This window comes from Serinus canaria, chromosome 5 (assembly GCF_022539315.1).
Source record: "Serinus canaria isolate serCan28SL12 chromosome 5, serCan2020, whole genome shotgun sequence".
In the NCBI taxonomy this organism is placed as follows: domain Eukaryota; kingdom Metazoa; phylum Chordata; class Aves; order Passeriformes; family Fringillidae; genus Serinus; species Serinus canaria.
Window position 1 is genome coordinate 61,127,048 of NC_066319.1, and position 17,614 is coordinate 61,144,661.

At 47.2% G+C, this 17,614-nt stretch overlaps 1 protein-coding gene across 1 annotated transcript in view; it reads left to right on the forward strand.

The window, feature by feature from the left end:
• The window catches only part of MDGA2 (MAM domain containing glycosylphosphatidylinositol anchor 2), a 209,427-nt gene that overhangs the window by 176,063 nt on the left and 15,750 nt on the right, over positions 1-17,614 (forward strand). The window contains exons 11-12 of the mRNA XM_050975522.1: positions 10,938-11,115; positions 13,949-13,969. Coding sequence (XP_050831479.1) covers positions 10,938-11,115; positions 13,949-13,969 — 199 coding nt within the window. The remainder of the gene's footprint in view (positions 1-10,937; positions 11,116-13,948; positions 13,970-17,614) is intronic.

A 17,614-nucleotide genomic window follows, 5' to 3' on the forward strand; every position in this document is an offset into this window, starting at 1 on the left:
AATTTTCTTTTCTTTTTCTTTTTCTTTGTCTTTGCTTTTGATGTGGGAGGGGTCTTTTGGACGTGTGGCGGGGGTGGGGGCGGGGGGGGGGAGGGGGAGGGGGCTGGGAGGGGGCGGGAGGGGGCGGGGGGCGGGGAGGGGGCGGGTGCGTGATGGGTACTTTTATTTGGAGTGGGATTGGAGGGGCGGTTGGCGGGCGGGGCGGGGGGAGGGGGGCGTGGTCGCGGGGGCGGGGGCGGGGGGCTGGGCGGGGGATGGCGGGGGAGGGGAGTGCGGGGCGGGTGGGCGGGGCGGAGGCGGGGTCGGGGGAGGGGGATGTGAGTTGAGCTGTTTTGGCTGTGTGGAGGGGGCGGGGCATGGGGCAGGGGGAGGGGAGGGGGAGGAGGGGGGCAGGCGGAGGAGGAGGAGGAGGAGAGGAGGCGGGGCTCGTCGCTTCGGAGTAGGATGCGAGAGGCGTCGGCTGATTCGAGTCGGAGTATGAGTTAGGCGGCTGAGGCGGCGGCTGAGCGCGGAGTAGGGGCGTCTATATTCTTAGTGTAGTAGATTGAGGCGGATTAGTCTCGGATTTGCTTCTTCTTATTCTTTTCGGCTCTTGTGCCCTCCACATCCCTGCTGTTGATGGTGGCTTTCTGACTGGTTTGGAACAGACACGACGGTCTAACACAGGTGACAGGGATTGGGGAATTATTGTAAATAAAGCCCAGGGAGTTTTAGTATAAAAAGCCACCAGCAGCCCAAGGGCAGGGAATGAGCCCCAGCCCGACTGTCTCGGTTTGGAAAGCCAGGAGTCTGCTAAGGAAAGCAGGAGCCTCCCCTGAAATGGAGAAAATGAACCTCCCCCTCCTCCAAATTTCTATAAATTCTAAATTAAGGGGCTCTCAGGCAACAAAAATATGGGAGCAGGAATAATAGTTCTTTACTAGGGAAGAGAATAAAAGGATAAAATGAACAGTGCAGTGACCCAAACCAGCCCTGGCAGAGCCAGAGCACAGCCTGACACCCTGTGGGTCAGGGGCTGGCAGCAGTGCCACTGGAATTGTGGCTCAGCCCTCCTGCAGTGCCAGGGCTGGTTCTGCTGGAGCAGGGATCCTGGAGAAGGGTGCAGTCTCCTCTGAAGGTCCAGGGGCAGAGGCAGCTGCTGCTCCTCTGGGAAATCCAGTGCAGAAGCCGTGCTGGTGTTCCAGGATCTCCAGATTCTATCCGGGTAGGAATGCTTGGCTCCTCCCCCTGGGCTCACATCTCCCATGGGATGGTGCAGCTCTTATCAGCCATGCAGGGACATTCCATGGGCTGTTATCAGCAGGGGTCTGCCTGAGGGAGGAGAGGGTGTGGGAGAGATAAGGGAAACTGCCCAATGGACAGGAGACAGCTGCACACAGATGGTGACAGAACACATCCTGCCTGGCAGGCTGGGACACTCCTGCCGGACAGACCTCGGTGGGTCAGGGAAAGGATCTCAGAGATAAGGAAAAATAAACAACCTTGAGAACACGAGCCAAGGAATTCTGCTGCCTTCTTTAGTCCCAGGGCTGGGAAAAAGAGACTTTCTGACACCTCGGGGTCATCTCAACACCAGAGACCTCGTCAGGGGAGGTTTAATCCGTGTTTGTGCAACTCCGGGCACTGCTGGGCACGATTTGGCTCCAGGAGGAATCAGAAAATTCCATAAGGAGCTCGCTGAAGGAAAGGAATTTCTGATGGAGTTAATTGTGTTAGGAATTTTACCTGTTTTTCCCATCCAGTTTTAATTTCATCTTAATTATCTGTTTACATAATTAACGGAGTTATTCTGTGTCAGCCTAAGCCAAATATTCCCATTTTTCCTCCCCAAAGCCCCATTTCTTTGGGAATTCTATCCCAGCCTCTCCTCACCCTCCCAGCCAGGAATTCCTCATCCATATCCCATGAAGCCTGGCTGAGTCACAGACCCATGGGACACATTCCTGTCACATCCTTCTTCTCTGCTGTCACTGGAATTGAGAGAAATTCCTGTCCCCGACAGGGATTCAGAGGGAAAGAAGGACACAGGGAAAACCTCTGGCATTCCAAGCATTGGTTAAGGAGAATTAAAAAAAACCCCATCACAGATAATGTTATAAATATTTTTTGATAAAATAATTAAGCTTGGCTTAATGACAAATCAGGAGGAGAGGGAAGAGGAGTCACAAAAATAGGGAATTGTCACTTTTCTCTCTATGGAGTGAGAAGGGGAAGATGGGAAAATGGGAACTGAGGTCCCCCAGGAGAGATGGATTTATTTGAGCACATTTCAGACCGCACCCGAAGAGCAGGAATTCTGCAGATTCCTTCTCTTAGGATCACAGGGATCACATCTGCTCCAAAGGGGAAGATGTTGGCAAGCTGGGAATCTCCTGCAAATCCATTGGATTTCCTCTGGGACATGAAAAATATGGAGAGTTTTCTTCAGAACCAGTCACAAAAATTACAAAAATTGTAGCAATTAATTCAGTGAGGGAAGAGAGTTGGAATTCCACGTTTTTATTGGAATGTTCCTCCTTGTTCCCTTGTTCCCATAAAGGATTTTAATCTTTCTCCTCCAAGGGAATATTTTCTGTCCCAAAGATTTCCCTGCATGCATTGATTTTGGAAATCTAAAGAGGCTTTGGGTTTTTGTTGGTTTTTTTTTTTTGTGGAATGAGGAAGGAAAAGTTTGGCCAAAGAAAAAAGAGATTGGGACATGCAGGGACACGTTTTTCATTGATGTTCCTGGCATTGGGAAATTAAATTAGAGCAGGAATGGTTGTGATTCCCAATTTCCACTTTTCAGGGCTGATTCCTCCTGTGCTGCTTCTTCACAGCTCTGAGGCTGCACTTGCAAACAGCAAGGTGAGGTTTGGACCAGGTCTGCTCCTGCCAACTTGAAACTGGTTCTAAGCTTCAGATGGATCAGGGAAATATTTAAGGATCACGCTGAAAATTAAATTTTTTTCTGATTTTGACTTAAGGAGTTCAGAGCTGGGAGTTGGAAATCCTGTGGAGCCAGGCTGGGAGAGCTGGGAATGTTCCCCTGGAGAGGAGAAGGATCCAGGGAGAGCTCAGAGCCCCTGGCAGGGCCTGGAGGGGCTCCAGGAGAGCTGGAGAGGGACTGGGGACAAGGGATGGAGGGACAGGAGCCAGGGAATGGCTCCCAGTGCCAGAGGGCAGGGATGGATGGGAGATTGGGAACTGGGAATTCCTGGCTGGGCTGGAATTGCCAGAGCAGCTGGGGCTGCCCCTGGATCCCTGGCAGTGCCCAAGGCCAGGCTGGACACTGGGACACCCTGGGACAGTGGGAGGTGTCCCTGCCCATCCAGGATGGGATTTAAGGTCCCCTCAAGTGTCTGTAGGGAATATGCCTTAAAATTCACATTTGACACCATCAGAACCCCAGGTCTGGATCCTAGAGCAGCTCAGGAGGTTCTAAATCCTCCTGCATGGAGCATTTATGGAAAAGGAGCTGGAAGGGATCCTCCAGGATCACCAAGTCCAAGTCCTGGACTTGTCTTTGAGAGCCTTTGGGCTCTGTGAGTTTCCTGGTGGGACCTCACTTCTTCTGGCACACTGGGATTTGCTTTGGGATTTATTTGGTGGCCAAAGGACTCAGCCATAAAACTGGGACATGTGGCACTGTCAGGACACCTGGTCTGGATCCTAGAGCAGCTCAGGAGGTTCCAAATCCTCCAGAGAGGAGCATTTATGGAAAAGGGAGTGTGGAGCACTGGGAATTTCCATTCCTCGGGGCACTGCTGAGCACAGCCCTTCATTTGGAGCTGAAGGATGGGGACAACCTTGGTGTCCCATCGCGGAACCGCCTGGATTGGGTCACTCTCAGCTTCCTTGGGAATGTGCCAAGGTCTGCCAAGACATTCCTGCACGGAAGGGACATTTTCCCATCTCTTTTAAGAGCCCTCTGAACAATATTCCAACAGTAATTCCTTTCATGGATGCATTTTTGCATTTCAATGATGCATTTTTTGATACGGCTTTGGAATCAGTGACCCAGGTTCTTCCAGGTTTTTTCCTTTTCCGATCATCCCTGGGTGTATTCCCTGGTCAGCCTTTGACACTCCAGAAGTCAATTTTATTAAGTGTCCAGTCATGGAATATTTAGGTTGGAAAAGCCCTCTCAGACCAGCAAATCCAATCCATGTGCCACATCCACACTTCCAAGATGGCAACTCCAGCATTTCCCTGGCTTGAAGTTCCAAGAAAATGTTTTCCAAACGTCAAAAAAGGCCAAATGCCCCTCAGAGGGTTTCTCTGCTCCTGGAAGTTTATCCACCCAGACAAAGCCACTTTTGGAGCTCCCCTTCCAGCTCCTGCCTCTGGAGCTCAGTTTGGAACAGAGGTGAATATCCTTGTGTTATTCCAGGAGCTTCACCTGGAGATCCTGGAGCTCCATTCCTGCAGCTGTTCCAACCCCCTCTGGCACCACATGGAGATGTTTTCTTCCCACATTTTGCCTGTCCCCAAAGCCAGATTCCCATTTCTTCCCAATAAATGACAATGTTTTGTGACTCCCAGCATCTGGGCAGCCCCAGACCTCCGGCTCTCTGATATTTCCTGTCAGCAGGATGAAAGCAAATGGAACCAGGGAGATACATCCTCGTGCTTTTCCAGGAGATCACCTGGAGATCCCGGAGCAGCTCCATTCCTGCAGCTGCTCCAACCACCTCTGTCACCACGTGGAAGAGGTTTCCTCCCCAGGCTTTGCCTGTCCCCAAAGCCACATTCCCATTTCTTCCAACGTTTGGCGACTCCCAGCATCCGAGCAAGCGCCAGGCGGGCGCCTCCGGCTCTCTGATATTTCCTGTCGGCAGGATGAAAGCAAATGGAACCAGGGAGACTTTTCCAGAGCAGCCAGGAAGGGTGTGCAGCTCTGATCTCCGCGGTGGCTGCTCTCAGCAGGTGACAGCGGGTGACAGCCGCGTCCCCGCAGCCACGGTGACCTAGAAAAGGAGCGGTTCCGCTGTGAAGGAGTCATAAAAATTCAGCTGGCCCCTGTAAACCAGAGAGCAGCTTGTTCCAGCTTGTTCCATAAAAGATTCAAGCTCCCACCTTTCCTTTATTCCCAGCCCCGGGAGCCTGCGGTGTCTGTGGGTTGGGAATGAGGATCTCTTCACACAGCCCCGAGCAGGGCACGGCTCTGGCGCTTCCTCCCGGACACTCTTTGGATCTGAGTGGATTTTTGACTTCTGCTGTCACTCAGCGCTGAGCGGGGCCAGGTGGGTTCAAATGTCCTGGGAAGGCTGAGCAGTCACTGGCTGAAAATGGAGACAGGAATTTTCTGTGGGTGCCACAGCAGAGATCCCACAGCCCTGGATAAATGGCGATGGATAAAGGGAGTGAGGGTGCATTATTGACCTTCGGATTAAAGAATCCCAGAATCCTCAAATGTTGTGGCTTGGAAGCCCAAATCCCACCCAGTGCCACCCCTGCCATGGCAGTGGCACCCCTCCCACTGTCCCAGGCTGCTCCAAGCCCCAATGTCCAGCCTGGCCTGGGACACTTCCAGGGATCCTGGGGCAGCCACAGCTTCTCTGGGAATTCCAGCCCAGCTCCTCTCCACTCTCCCAACCAGGATTTCCTTCCCAATATCCCATCCATCCCTACTTTCTCACAGTCTGAAGCCATTCCCCTTGTCCTGGCACTCCAGGCCTTTATCCAAAGTCCCTCTCTCTGTCCCTGGGTTTGAAGTTGTTCAAAGCAAGGAAACCCCTTCCCCCTCCCAGCTCTGCAATCCCCCAAATTCCCATTTATTCACCAAGTGGACTGAAGGGTCCTGATGCAGAACTTCCAAGATCATTTGTTATCATCCCTTGGGGTGGAAATCCAGGAGCCAGAGTGGTTTCTATCCCAGTTCTCCAGATTTTAGCAGATCTTGGTGCTGGAGTTCGATGTCACTCCGATAAAAGGATCCCTCTCTCAGTGACCATTTCCCACCCTGCCTTCAATCCCAGAGCTGTTTTCCACATTTCAGGAGGATTTCATTGTTGGCTCTGTGGCTTCCTCAACTTTTCAGCTTTCCCTGAAGTGTTCCCATCCCTTTCATCCAATAAATCTGGCTCAGGACCAGCTGTTTCTGACACCTGGATTTCTCAGCTGTCAATTTGTAGCCCATAAAATCTGCATCTAAAACATTCTGCCTCCTTGGACTCCACATTCCTTATTCCTAAAGACTTGGGAATTTTAATTTCTAAAAAAAGGGGGAAAAGAATTTTTTTTTAAATGCCATGTATCTCACAAAGCCAATTGCATACTTGATAAATGTTATAAAACAATGAAATAATAGAAATGAATGGGAGGAGCAAGTCCAGGAGGATTGCTGATATAATCCTGCAAGAAGAACGTCGATTCCATGCCCAGGATTGTTCTTCTGGATTAGGAATGGTTTAATTGGGAAAGACTGTGCCCACTGTCGAATGGCTTTAGAGAAGAAAAGGCAGGGAAAGAGGTTTATCCTGCAACTGGAATATCATCATGGAATATCCTGAGTTGGAGGCACCCCAAGGATCATCCAGCCCGACTCCTTCCCTGCCCAGACCCCCAGCAATCCCACCCTGGGCATTCCTGATGGTGTTATCCAAACTCTCCTGGAGCTCTGGCAGCCTCGGGGCCGTGCCCATTCCCTGGGGAGCTGTTCCAGCGCTGATTCCACTCTCTGGGGGAAGAACCTTTCCCTGAAATCCACCCCAAACCTTCCCTGGCACAGCTGAATTTCCTCCTGTCCTGTTGCTGTTCCCTGGGAGCAGAGCCCAGCTCCCACTCAGGACACTTTGGATCAGTTCATCCCTGGCTCAAGCCCGGCTCACCTGCCCAGTCTGGGCTGGGTTTGAGCTGTTGGTCCCAGCTGGATCCGCAGGAGCCGGGAACCTCCTCTGCAGGAGAGCAGGGAGGCAGGGCCAGCTCCACATGGGAAGGCACATCAGGGTTTGGGGTTCTGCTGGTTGTGAAAATATTGATTAAGGAGAGAAATGAGGGAAAATGAGTGGAATGGTGTGAGGAGCAGCTGAGGGCACTGGGATGGTGCAGCTGGAGAGGAGGAGACTGAGGGGAGACCTCGCTGTGGTCTTTAACATCCTCCCCAGGGCAGCTCCAATTTCAGTTCCTGGGACAGGAACAGGACCCTGGGAATGGCCTGGGAGTGTTCAGGGTGGATTTTAGGAAAGGTTCTTCCCTCTGAGGGTGGAATCAGCACTGGGAAACCTCCTCAGGGAATGGGCACATTCCCAAGGCTGCCAGAGCTCCAGGAGGGTTTGGGTAACACCCTCAGGAATGCCCAGGTTGGGATTGTTGGGGGCTCTGGGAGTGTTCAGGGTGGATTTTAGTAAAGGTTCTTCCCTCTGAGGGTGGAATCAGCACTGGAAAACCTCCTCAGGGAATGGGCACATTCCCAAGGCTGCCAGAGCTCCAGGAGGGTTTGGATAACACCCTCAGGAATGCCCAGGGTGGGATTGTTGGGGGGTCTGGGCAGGGACAGGGGCTGCACTGGATGATCTTTGGGATCCCTTCCCACTCAGGATATTCCATGATTCCCTGATTCTCTGCTATCAAGAACAGACCATCCTTTACAGCTTGCCTGAATCCCAGATATTTGTCACCCAGTCATTCCAAATCCATCCTTGGGAATGAAGATGACACGGGAGCCACTCCTCAATTTTATATTCTCCCCTGGATAACTCTGATTCTATTCCAGTCAGAATTCTGAAAGGAAAGCAGGAATAACACAAACACTCCCTAGGAATTTTCCCTCTGCGATGTGCAAATGGAATGTTTATCCATCAACTGAACAGCCCAATTTTAGACATAAAACTTCCAAAGAAATCTCTTACATTTTAAGGAAAATCGATCTGTGTGGTCACAAATGGCAAAGAAATGACTTTAAACACTGCCACAGTTTTTTATGGAGTAGTATCCAGTGGATTCATTGACTTTGTTATTAATTTTTTTTGTTATCAATTAACATTGTCATTAATTAGAGAGATTCTTGTCCAGCTAGTGGAGTCAGTGAAGGAATTCCTGCTGGGAATCAATAGGCCATGAACAACGGAGTGAGGAGCTGTTTATTTTTTTATGAACATATCTGAGCACACAGGGAATCAATCTCTAATCATCCCAGAGGATCAACTCCTCAGGAAATCCAGAATTCCAAGGCTTTAAGAGAATTGAGTTTTCCAACAGAAGACATGGAATAGACCTCCTTTTATTGGCATAAATAAAATAAAAAAGCCCCCCATAAATAACATAAAAAGCACCAGGGTGGTTCCAACCTTCTGGAATAAAAACCTGCCCCATTTAGAGCCCCCTTTTGCTTTTCTGTCTCCTTTGGGAACAAAGATTCCTAAATATTCCAGGGAAAAAAGGAGTCTCGTCCCAGACCAGCTTTCAGTGCTCCAGGTTTCCAGAGCATGGATATTCTCTGCTTAATTAATGACAGGATAATGCAAATAAATGCTCCAGGAACTGCTCCCATTTTTCCTCAGGGCTCCATAAATATTCCCAAACCACTGGAAAATTGTTATTCCAGCTTGGCCAAAGTCAATTCCTCCCTGCTGGAAAACCAAACTTCCAGCTTGGCCAGAGGTTGTTCCCCACCTGAGTTTCATCCTTATCTTTGTGAGGAAAAGGGCTTTGGTCATGAGACTTTCCTCCTTTCAAAAATTCCTTTTCCAACCAAATCCTGGTTCTTATGGATATTCCAGCTCTCTAAACAGGAATTGAGGTGCAGGGTTGTGTTTCATGGTTGTTCCTTGTGGATTTTCTCTTGGAAGCCTCAGTCTTGGCTTTTCCATGGAAAAAGGCACATGCTCCATGTTAGGGATGGGCTGTACAGGGAATTTTGGGGAGTGGTGATGAGGATTTGGTTCTTTCCCTTCCAGGGGAGCCAAGGTGATTCCCAGATCCCCAAGGGAAACAGTCTTGGATGCTTCCAGCTTGGAATCAGAGCATCTCCAGCTCGGTGCTGGGAGTTTCCAGCCCCCCAAGGTGTTGTAGGAATTAAATCCTGGGCTTTTAGCGTGCCCTGGGCTCCATTTATTTCCAATAATTTTCATATTTTTCAGCCCAGGTTGTTGGTGCTTCCAGAGTTTGGGAAGCAGCTTCTGGGATTATGGCTCCATTTCCAATGCTGGGTTGGTTTTCCAAGTGGGAAAACCAAAGCTGGGCATGGCAGATCCTGAATTTCTTTCTTTAGATCAATATATATTTATTATTTATATATTTACTATTTATATATTTGTATTATTTGGTATTTGTTGTATATGTCTACATTTTTATTTGTATATTTATTTATATATTTATTTTTATATTCGTAGCTTTATCTGTTTGTTTATATATTTATATATTTAATTTTATACATTCATTTGTTTGTTCATTTATATATATTTATATATTTAATTTTATAGATTTATTTATTCCACAGCAGAGCTGGAAAATCAGGGTCATTTTCCATCCAACGCAGTGACAATTTGCTGTTGTTTTGGATTTTTTTCCCTCTGGTTTCCATGGTTAAAAATAAGGATTAGACCAGAGCTGGTGTTGATGGTGAGGGGAAAAAAAAAGTCAAAATGTTTGTTGTTTCCTAAGGAGAAATATCAATATCCACCCCTGCTTTTGGAGGGATAATCCTGAAAGGAAAATTCCAATTGTTTTCTTTTCCAAAACAAAAAAATAATGGAGATTTTATTGCCCTGGAAAGAAGGGCAGGAATTCAAAGCAGAGACTGAATTTGATAGAAATTCATGTCTGGTTTGGGTAATTGCGAATTTTCCTCGTTAATTATTGAAACTCTTTGGGAAATCTCTGTTTTTGTGGTTCCTTATCCAAAGATGAGGTGGAATAGGGAATATTTTTAAATTTTGTGTTCACAGATATCATTGACATAATGACATAAAACGTGGCTTGAGAACCTTAATTCTCTTTATTTTTAAAGCTTAATCACCACAAACCGGCCCTCGCTCCTTGGCTGTAATCCCTGCCGGCTGAGTATCCCAAATCCTCAGGAATTGGGGTAACGCCCCGCTCTTCCTGCCCCAAAACACATCCAAGGGCCACTGGACCTCTGGAAGAAATATTCCTGATTTTTGGCCTGGTTTGTTCCAGAAATTCTCCACAGTGGGATAACTCAGGAAGTTCATTCCCTGTTGCATCTCTAATTGTTTCAGAATTTTGAAGTTCTAAGGTGAAGACAAATCCCAAAATCTCTGACCTTGGAATCCTTTGGATTCCAGGCAGGACAACAATTGTGAAAGGAAAAATTGTTTTTCCTTTCAAAAGGAAAGATCCTTCAGATTTTGACAAGCCAGTTTTAAGTGTTAAACACAGATTTTTTTTTTAAATTTGAGGATTTAAAATTTTTAAAATGCCACAAGACCCCACTGTGTGTTTCTGTGTCAGCACAAACTGGCCCTTGGTCCTTGGCTGCAATCCCTGCCTGCTGAGTATCCCAAATCCTCAGGAACTGGGGGACTCCTGTCCCAAAACACATCCAAGGGGGCCACCAGACCTCTGGAAGAAATATTCCCGATTTTTGGTGTGGTTTGTTCCAGAAATTCTCCACAGTGGGATGACTCAGGAAGTTCATTCCTTGTTGCATCTCTAATTCTCCTGGAATTCTGAAGGTTGCCCAGTGTGTGCTCCCGCACGCTTTTCCTGCCCCAAAATCCATCCAAGTGCCCTTTGATTTCTGTGGGGGGAGGATGGGCAGCTGGCAGGGAAGGAGTGGAGTGGCCCCTGGAAGAAATACTCCCAATTTTTGGAGTGGTTTGTTACAGAACCATTCCATGGTGGGACCGTTCAAGACCTTCACCCCTTGTTGAATCCCTTGTTGTATTCCTCGTCGATTCTTCCGGAACTTTGAAGGTTTCCCAGGTCTGCTCTGCTTTCTAAGGTGAATCCACATCCCAAAATGTCTGACTGCCGGATGTTTTGGGTTGCAGGCCGGGCAGCAGCGCTGGTGGGAGCAGGAGATCACGGTGAACGGGAACATCCAGAAGGGGGAACTGATCACCTACAACCTGACGGAGCTCATCAAGCCCGAGGCCTACGAGGTCCGCCTGACGCCCATCACCCGCTTTGGGGAGGGGGACTCCACCATCCGGGTCATCAAATACAGCGGTGAGGACCCCAAACCCAAGGAGAAGGGGGTTGGGAATGTCCTGGGTCAGCCGGAATGGCGTGGCTGTTCCCAGCCTTGGGATAGTGTCGTGAGCGTGGTGAGCAAAATGAAGGGGAGAAATGGAGAGAGAGGAAAATCTTCACCTCTCATAAGAACAAAAATGCCGGGCCAATAAAATTCTGAACTGCCAAACCCCAAAATCCCATCCAGTTTTTTTGTGGGAAGATTTTTATTTTGCTCTAGGACACGAAATGAAATGACAGGTGCGCTGGAGCCTCCAAGGTAAAAAGAAGGGAAGTTTAATTCCTGACTCCAACATTTATAGATTCCCAAAAGTGGCAGTGGGTTGGAGGGTGACAGTGCCAACTCTCCAATGACACTGGACAAACCAACAGCCCATCCAATTTCTCCTCCTCCATAAAAGAATGCAAAACAATAATTATTTGCATAAAAGTGTGTAAGAAAGTTCATTACAAGAATGTAAACATCAGAAGGCTCAGAAGAACTTAAAAGAATAGGAAATAAGGAAAAGTTGGAATAAATTATTGCCACCTTCATGAAATTCAAGATTTCAAGTTGATTCTTGATTAGTTCAGAAGGAAAATCTACAAAGGCTGTTATTTGCCCAGGATGAGCAGGTTTTATTTTAATGTAAATTAGTGTCTTTAAAAACAGTGACTGTTTGTGCTCCTGTGCAAGATTATAAAATCAATAAATTTATATAAGAAATAATGGAAGGGCTTCATAAATTTCCCACGTCATGAGCGTGGTCATCCCAAAAGGAAGGGGAGAAATGGGGACGCAACCAAAATAATTCTGAACAGCCAAACCCCAAAATCCCATCAAAATTTTTATGGGAAATGAGGAAAAGTTGGAATAAATTAATGTCACCTTCATGAAATTGGAGATTTCAAGTTGATCCTTGATCAGTTCAGAAGGAAAATCTCCAAAGGTGTTTTTTTCTCCTAGAATGAGTCAATTTTTATTTTAATGTGAATTTTTGTCTTAAAAAAAACAAACCAGTGACTGTTTGTGCTCCTGTGCAAGATTATAAAATCAATAAATTTATATAACAAATAATGGAAGGGCTTTATAAATGTCCCATGTCATGAGCGTGGTCATCCCAAAAGGAAGGGGAGAAATGGGGACAGAGGAGAATCTTCACCTCTTGGGTGATTTATTAAAAACAAAAATTCCCAACTAATAAAATTCTGAACAGCCAAACCCCAAAATCCCATCCAATTTTTTTGTGGGAAATGAGGAAAAGTTGGAATAAATTAATGCCAACTTCATGAAATTTAAGATTTCAAGTTGATTCATGATCAGAAGGAAAATCTACAAAGGTTTTTTTTTTTCCCCAGAATGAGTCAATTTTTCTTTTAATGTGAATTTTTGTCTTTAAAAAACCAGCGACTGTTTGAAGTCCTTTGCAAGATTACATAATCTATAAATTTATATAAGGAATAATGAAAGGGCTTTATAAATTTCCCTCTAAAAGGTCACTCTGACAAAGATTAATCCACTTACATTTAAAAAGAAAACCACAATATCCATACATCCTGTTTCCCATATTCCCAGAAATTCAATCCTCTGTTAAATCCATCCAAGACCTATTTTGGGTGTTTATTTCGTGAATAATTGAATTTATTTCTGTTTGTTTGTTATTGTGCTGTAAAAATTGCAATGAATGGGCAAGAAGGACCTTAAAGAGGAGGTTGAAGGATCCCTAAATATGACACTTCCATAATTCCTTGTTTACCACCATCTTCCTGCCACAAAATTCCCACCAAAATGATAAAAAACTTTCCCTCAGCCCATCCCATCCCCATCCCAAACTGCTCCAGCATCCTCCAACCTCCTTTACAGGCTGTCCTGCAGCTCTGCTGCTCCAAAATGGGATTTTTGTGTTTTTTTCTGGTTGTTTTGGAAGGTTTTTTCCCCCAGGTTTTTGATGCTGAATAAATTCAGCCTAACCACCTTGATTTTCTTGTCTGCTTTGTGCCGGGGTGTGACACAGAGCGTTGGTTTTGCTCTGCTGGGAGCGATCCAAAGCGAGCGACTCGAGGTGACACCTGATGAGATTTTTTCCATCCCAACCCCTGCATTTGTTACAAATCAAGCCTCGGTCAATGCAGCTGCCAGCGAGTGCAGCTAATTCCAGGTTCAGTCACTCAGGGATCCTGTAAAATTGAGGTTTTTTTGGAGAATCAGAGGCAATTTGTAGGTAAAAGATGTAAAGATTGGGTTTCTCGGGGAGTTTTCACTGCTGGTGTTTCAGGTGAAGTGGTGCTAAGCCAGAGCTGGTGTGGGAACCCCAGATTGGATTTGGGATTTTGCTGAATCTTAGGCTGGGATTAAAGCAAGGAAGGGCGGCAAGAAAACCTGGAGTGATGCTGTGGCATTGTCAGATGTCCCCATTAATTGGAGATAAAATTTAATTTTGGATTTTCTGTGAATAAAATTCAATTCCAGCCCTGAGCTCAGGCTCCTTCTGCCTCCCTCGTGTGAGGGGCTGTGGCAGAAGGGCCTTTTCCTAAATCATCCATCCTCAGATTTCTCCTACTGCAAACAGAGCCACAGAATGGTCCCTCCTCCAATCCCATTCCCAGACTTTGGCATTGCACAGATCCCTCTGGAATAACCTGGGAAGCCATTCCCATACTTAGGATATTGGGGACATTGTGGAGGTTTGGATTTAATTTTATTCCAGCCTCTTAAGGTGTGAAGCAAATGAATTTCAATATTCAGCAAGGGGAAATTTAGGATAATCTGAATACTGATGAATTAGGATTTTTTTCTTTGCAATAATTTTATTTTCCCTCTGTTTTCCAGCTCCGGTGAATCCACATCTCCGTAAGTATTTAAATTATTTATTATTTTATCTTCCATGCCATCAAGAACAGTCCTTGCACTGGTTGTCCCTCACAGTTGAAAAGTAAATTTGAAGTATTTTACTCCCAGTTGAAAATTAAATTTGAAGTATTTTACTCCCAGTTTTAAATTAAATTTGAAGTATTTTACTTCCAGTCGCAGACCATGGGTAGCAGGAACCACCTGTAGGTGCCATTTGGGATTCCTGTTGTTCCAGCAAGGATAAAGGAAGGAAAATCACACTCCAGCTCATCTTCCTCATTGCCCCAGAGAGTTCATCCAAAGGAAAATATTCATGGGCTGAAGTTCAGATCCAGCTGTGCTGGAGCAGCTCAGGAGGTGTTGGGGATGCCTTGGGAAATCATGGAAGGGCAGGGACACCTCCCACTGTCCCAGGGTGTCCCAGTGTCCAGCCTGGCCTTGGGCACTGCCAGGGATCCAGGGGCAGCCCCAGCTGCTCTGGCAATTCCAGCCCAGCCAGGAATTCCCAGTTCCCAATCTCCCATCCATCCCTGCCCTCTGGCACTGGGAGCCATTCCCTGGCTCCTGTCCCTCCGTCCCTTGTCCCCAGTCCCTCTCCAGCTCTCCTGGAGCCCCTTCAGGCTCTGGAAGGTTCTCTAAGGTCTCCCCAGACCCTTCCTTGTGGTTCTTGAGTTATTTCCATGCTTTTTAGGGCAGATTGAAACCAAAAAAAAAGGGAAGTTCTTCCCCACAGAGTCCCAGGAATCAGAAATTCATTGCACAGAGAAATGGGGAGAGCCCAAGTGGATCCTGGTTCTCCCCAAATTCTCAGGACACAGCTCCTCAGGAATGACTGGAAATGCAAACTCTGACACGACCAGGCACGGGGATGCCTCAGGCTGGAAATGCCAAAGTCACACTTTGTTCTTTTGCTTTTCCACGGGCACCAAATCCCTGCAAACAACCAGTCAGGAGACTGGGATGGAGCTCTGGCACATCCCAGTAAAACCACCCTGTTCCCACAGTCCCACTTCTCCCTACTCCATCACGTTCTCCCAAACCCCAACAAATCCATTTTTTCTGTCACAACACATTCTTGGTTTTAACAACACATCCCAAAATTATTCCCACCTAAGGAATGAGGTCCAGTCTCCCATTTTTTCCTGCTGCAGGGCAGAGCCATCAGGCAAGGAGAAGGCTCTGCTCCATCCCTCAGACTCAGCTTTAAGCCTTTGTGTAAATTTTAAACTTATTTGCAGAAGATCTTGTCCAACATGTGAATAATTAGGCAGGGCTTAGCTCAAAGCTGCCAGGAGCTGCAGGAACCTCTCCCATGGAGTCTTAACGAGCAGGGAATGGGACTCTTGCTAATTAATTTATTAAATCTAGGCTCTGATGGGAAGAAAAAATACAATCCCAAGTGCTTCACGCTCCTCTAGGATTTTAAGATCTCGAACTAATTTTCCAAAAGTCTTGTAGGATCATGATGGAATGTGGGAGGCATCTGAATGGGAATAAGGAATGTGTTGGCTCCAGGGAGGGATGGGAAAGGTTTTCCACCAAAGCTGCAGTGTCCCCAGGGCCACTTCTTTCAGGTGCCCAAAGCCATGGTGGAATTCTGCTTTGCTTGCTTTCCCTGGAGATTTTTTGAGTGGAATCCCTTGGTAGGAAAGAAATCCCAGTCTGTATCCCATCTCCATTCCCCAAGGCCACCACTGCCCCAGGTGCTGCCTCCACAGGGCTTCAAATCCCTCAGGGATGGGCACTGCAACCCTCCCTGGGCAGTGCCAAGGCCTGAGCCCCCTTTCCATGGGGAAATTCCTGCTGGGCCCACCCTGAGCTGCCCTGGCCCAGCCTGAGGCCGTTCCCTCTGCTCCTGTCCCTGTTCCCTGGAGCACAGCCCGACCCCCCCGGCTGTCCCCTCCTGGCAGGAGCTGGGCAGAGCCACAAGGGCCCCCTGAGCCTCCTCTGCTCCAGGCTCAGCCCCTTCCCAGCTCCTCAGGAATTCTCCAGCCCCTTCCCAGCTCCCTCAGGAATTCTCCAGTCCCTTCCCAGCTCCCTCAGGAATTCTCCAGTCCCTTCCCAGCTCCTCAGGAATTCTCCAGCCCCTTCCCAGCTCCCTCAGGAATTCTCCAGCCCCTTCCCAGCTCCCTCAGCCTCTCCTGGGCTCCAAGCCCTTCCCCAGTTCCCTTTTCTGTGCTTCCTACAAAATCCCTGTTGTTCCTAAACCTGTTAGGCCGATTTCTGGTTTTATTTATTTATGCTGTGTGAACAAAGAGGAGGAGCTGTATCCAACCAGGACAACATTCCTGACTGGAAACTGAAGTCATGCTCTTCCTTCCTCACTTCTGGAATAATCCCATTCCCAAAATCCTGCCTTTTGATGCAATCTCTGCAATAGCCAGGCAAAAAGCATCAAAAGTCTTCAACTCTGAGGTGGAGCCTCACTTCTCCTCTTCATTTTTTACCACCTAACAGAAACCATTGAATGTAAACCTGAAGGATTTTAGAACAATCAATTTTGTACAAATTTTTGTACAATCAGAGGTCACCCCTGAATAACAGAAGAGAGGAGATGTTCGGGAGTCACATCCAGCTTGGGTTTTATGGGGATGGATGACACAAATCCCTGCTCCAATGAAGGGTTTCACCTCCAGAACAGCTTCAGCTTTTGCTCTAATTGGCAAGGAAATTATTAATGACCCCGACTCCGCTTCCAGAGCTGCCATGTGCCCTGACAAAAACCACCACTCTCATTAATGTTAATTAGCACCATCGTTAGGGCAATGGTTGGAGCACCTGAGGAAGAGCTGCTGGTTCCTCCTGCCCTCCTGCTCAGCAATTAACAGCTCCAGACCATCCAGACCTATTTAAATGCTCCTACAAAAGTACGGAGCAAAGCCTGAGGAGCTTTTTCCCATTTTTCTTCTTCTGTCATTTTTTAAGGCGTGTTCATTGCCAGGAACATTAAGCACTAACCTTTTCCAAGGTATTCCACATGAAATCAATGTTTGACTATTAAATAAATGGCAAACTTTTACTCTTCTTTTTTTTTTTTTCTCCCATCTGGCCTGAATATTTATTTTTTTTTTTTTCTTCACCTCAGGAAAAAAATCTTTTGTTCTGCTGATGTGGAATTTCTTGATGAAGCTGTGAGGGCAGAAGACATTTATGCAGCTTTTAAGGCACTGGATGGGCAGTGCAGAAAGTGCTGAATGGCTGAAAATTCTTTCTTTTGTTCACTTTGCTCCAGGACTGGATCTGGGAATCAAAACTTTTCTCCTTCCCTCAAATTTTGCCTTTTAGTTTCATCCCTTTGTGTAGAAGCAGCATCTTCTGCGTTGCAGGAAGATGCAAAAGTGGAGGTGGGAGCAAACCCCACAAAATGTGGGGTAAACCAAGAAAATTTGGAGCTCAGGTGGTGTAAAAAGAATTCTTGGAGAGGCACAGCTGAGCACTTTGTTCACAGAGCTTTGTCTGAGTCCTGAAACATTCCAAGAGCCTTGGTGGGGTCTTGGAATTCCCTTCCCAATCTTGGGATGAAGAGGAGATGTCGATCAGCCAATGTCTCTCCTGAAGGGTTTGGGTGCAATCACGGAACCATCAAAGGATCAGGGACGGGCTTGGGTTGGTGGGACCTGAATCCCGTCCCATCCCTTCCCACAC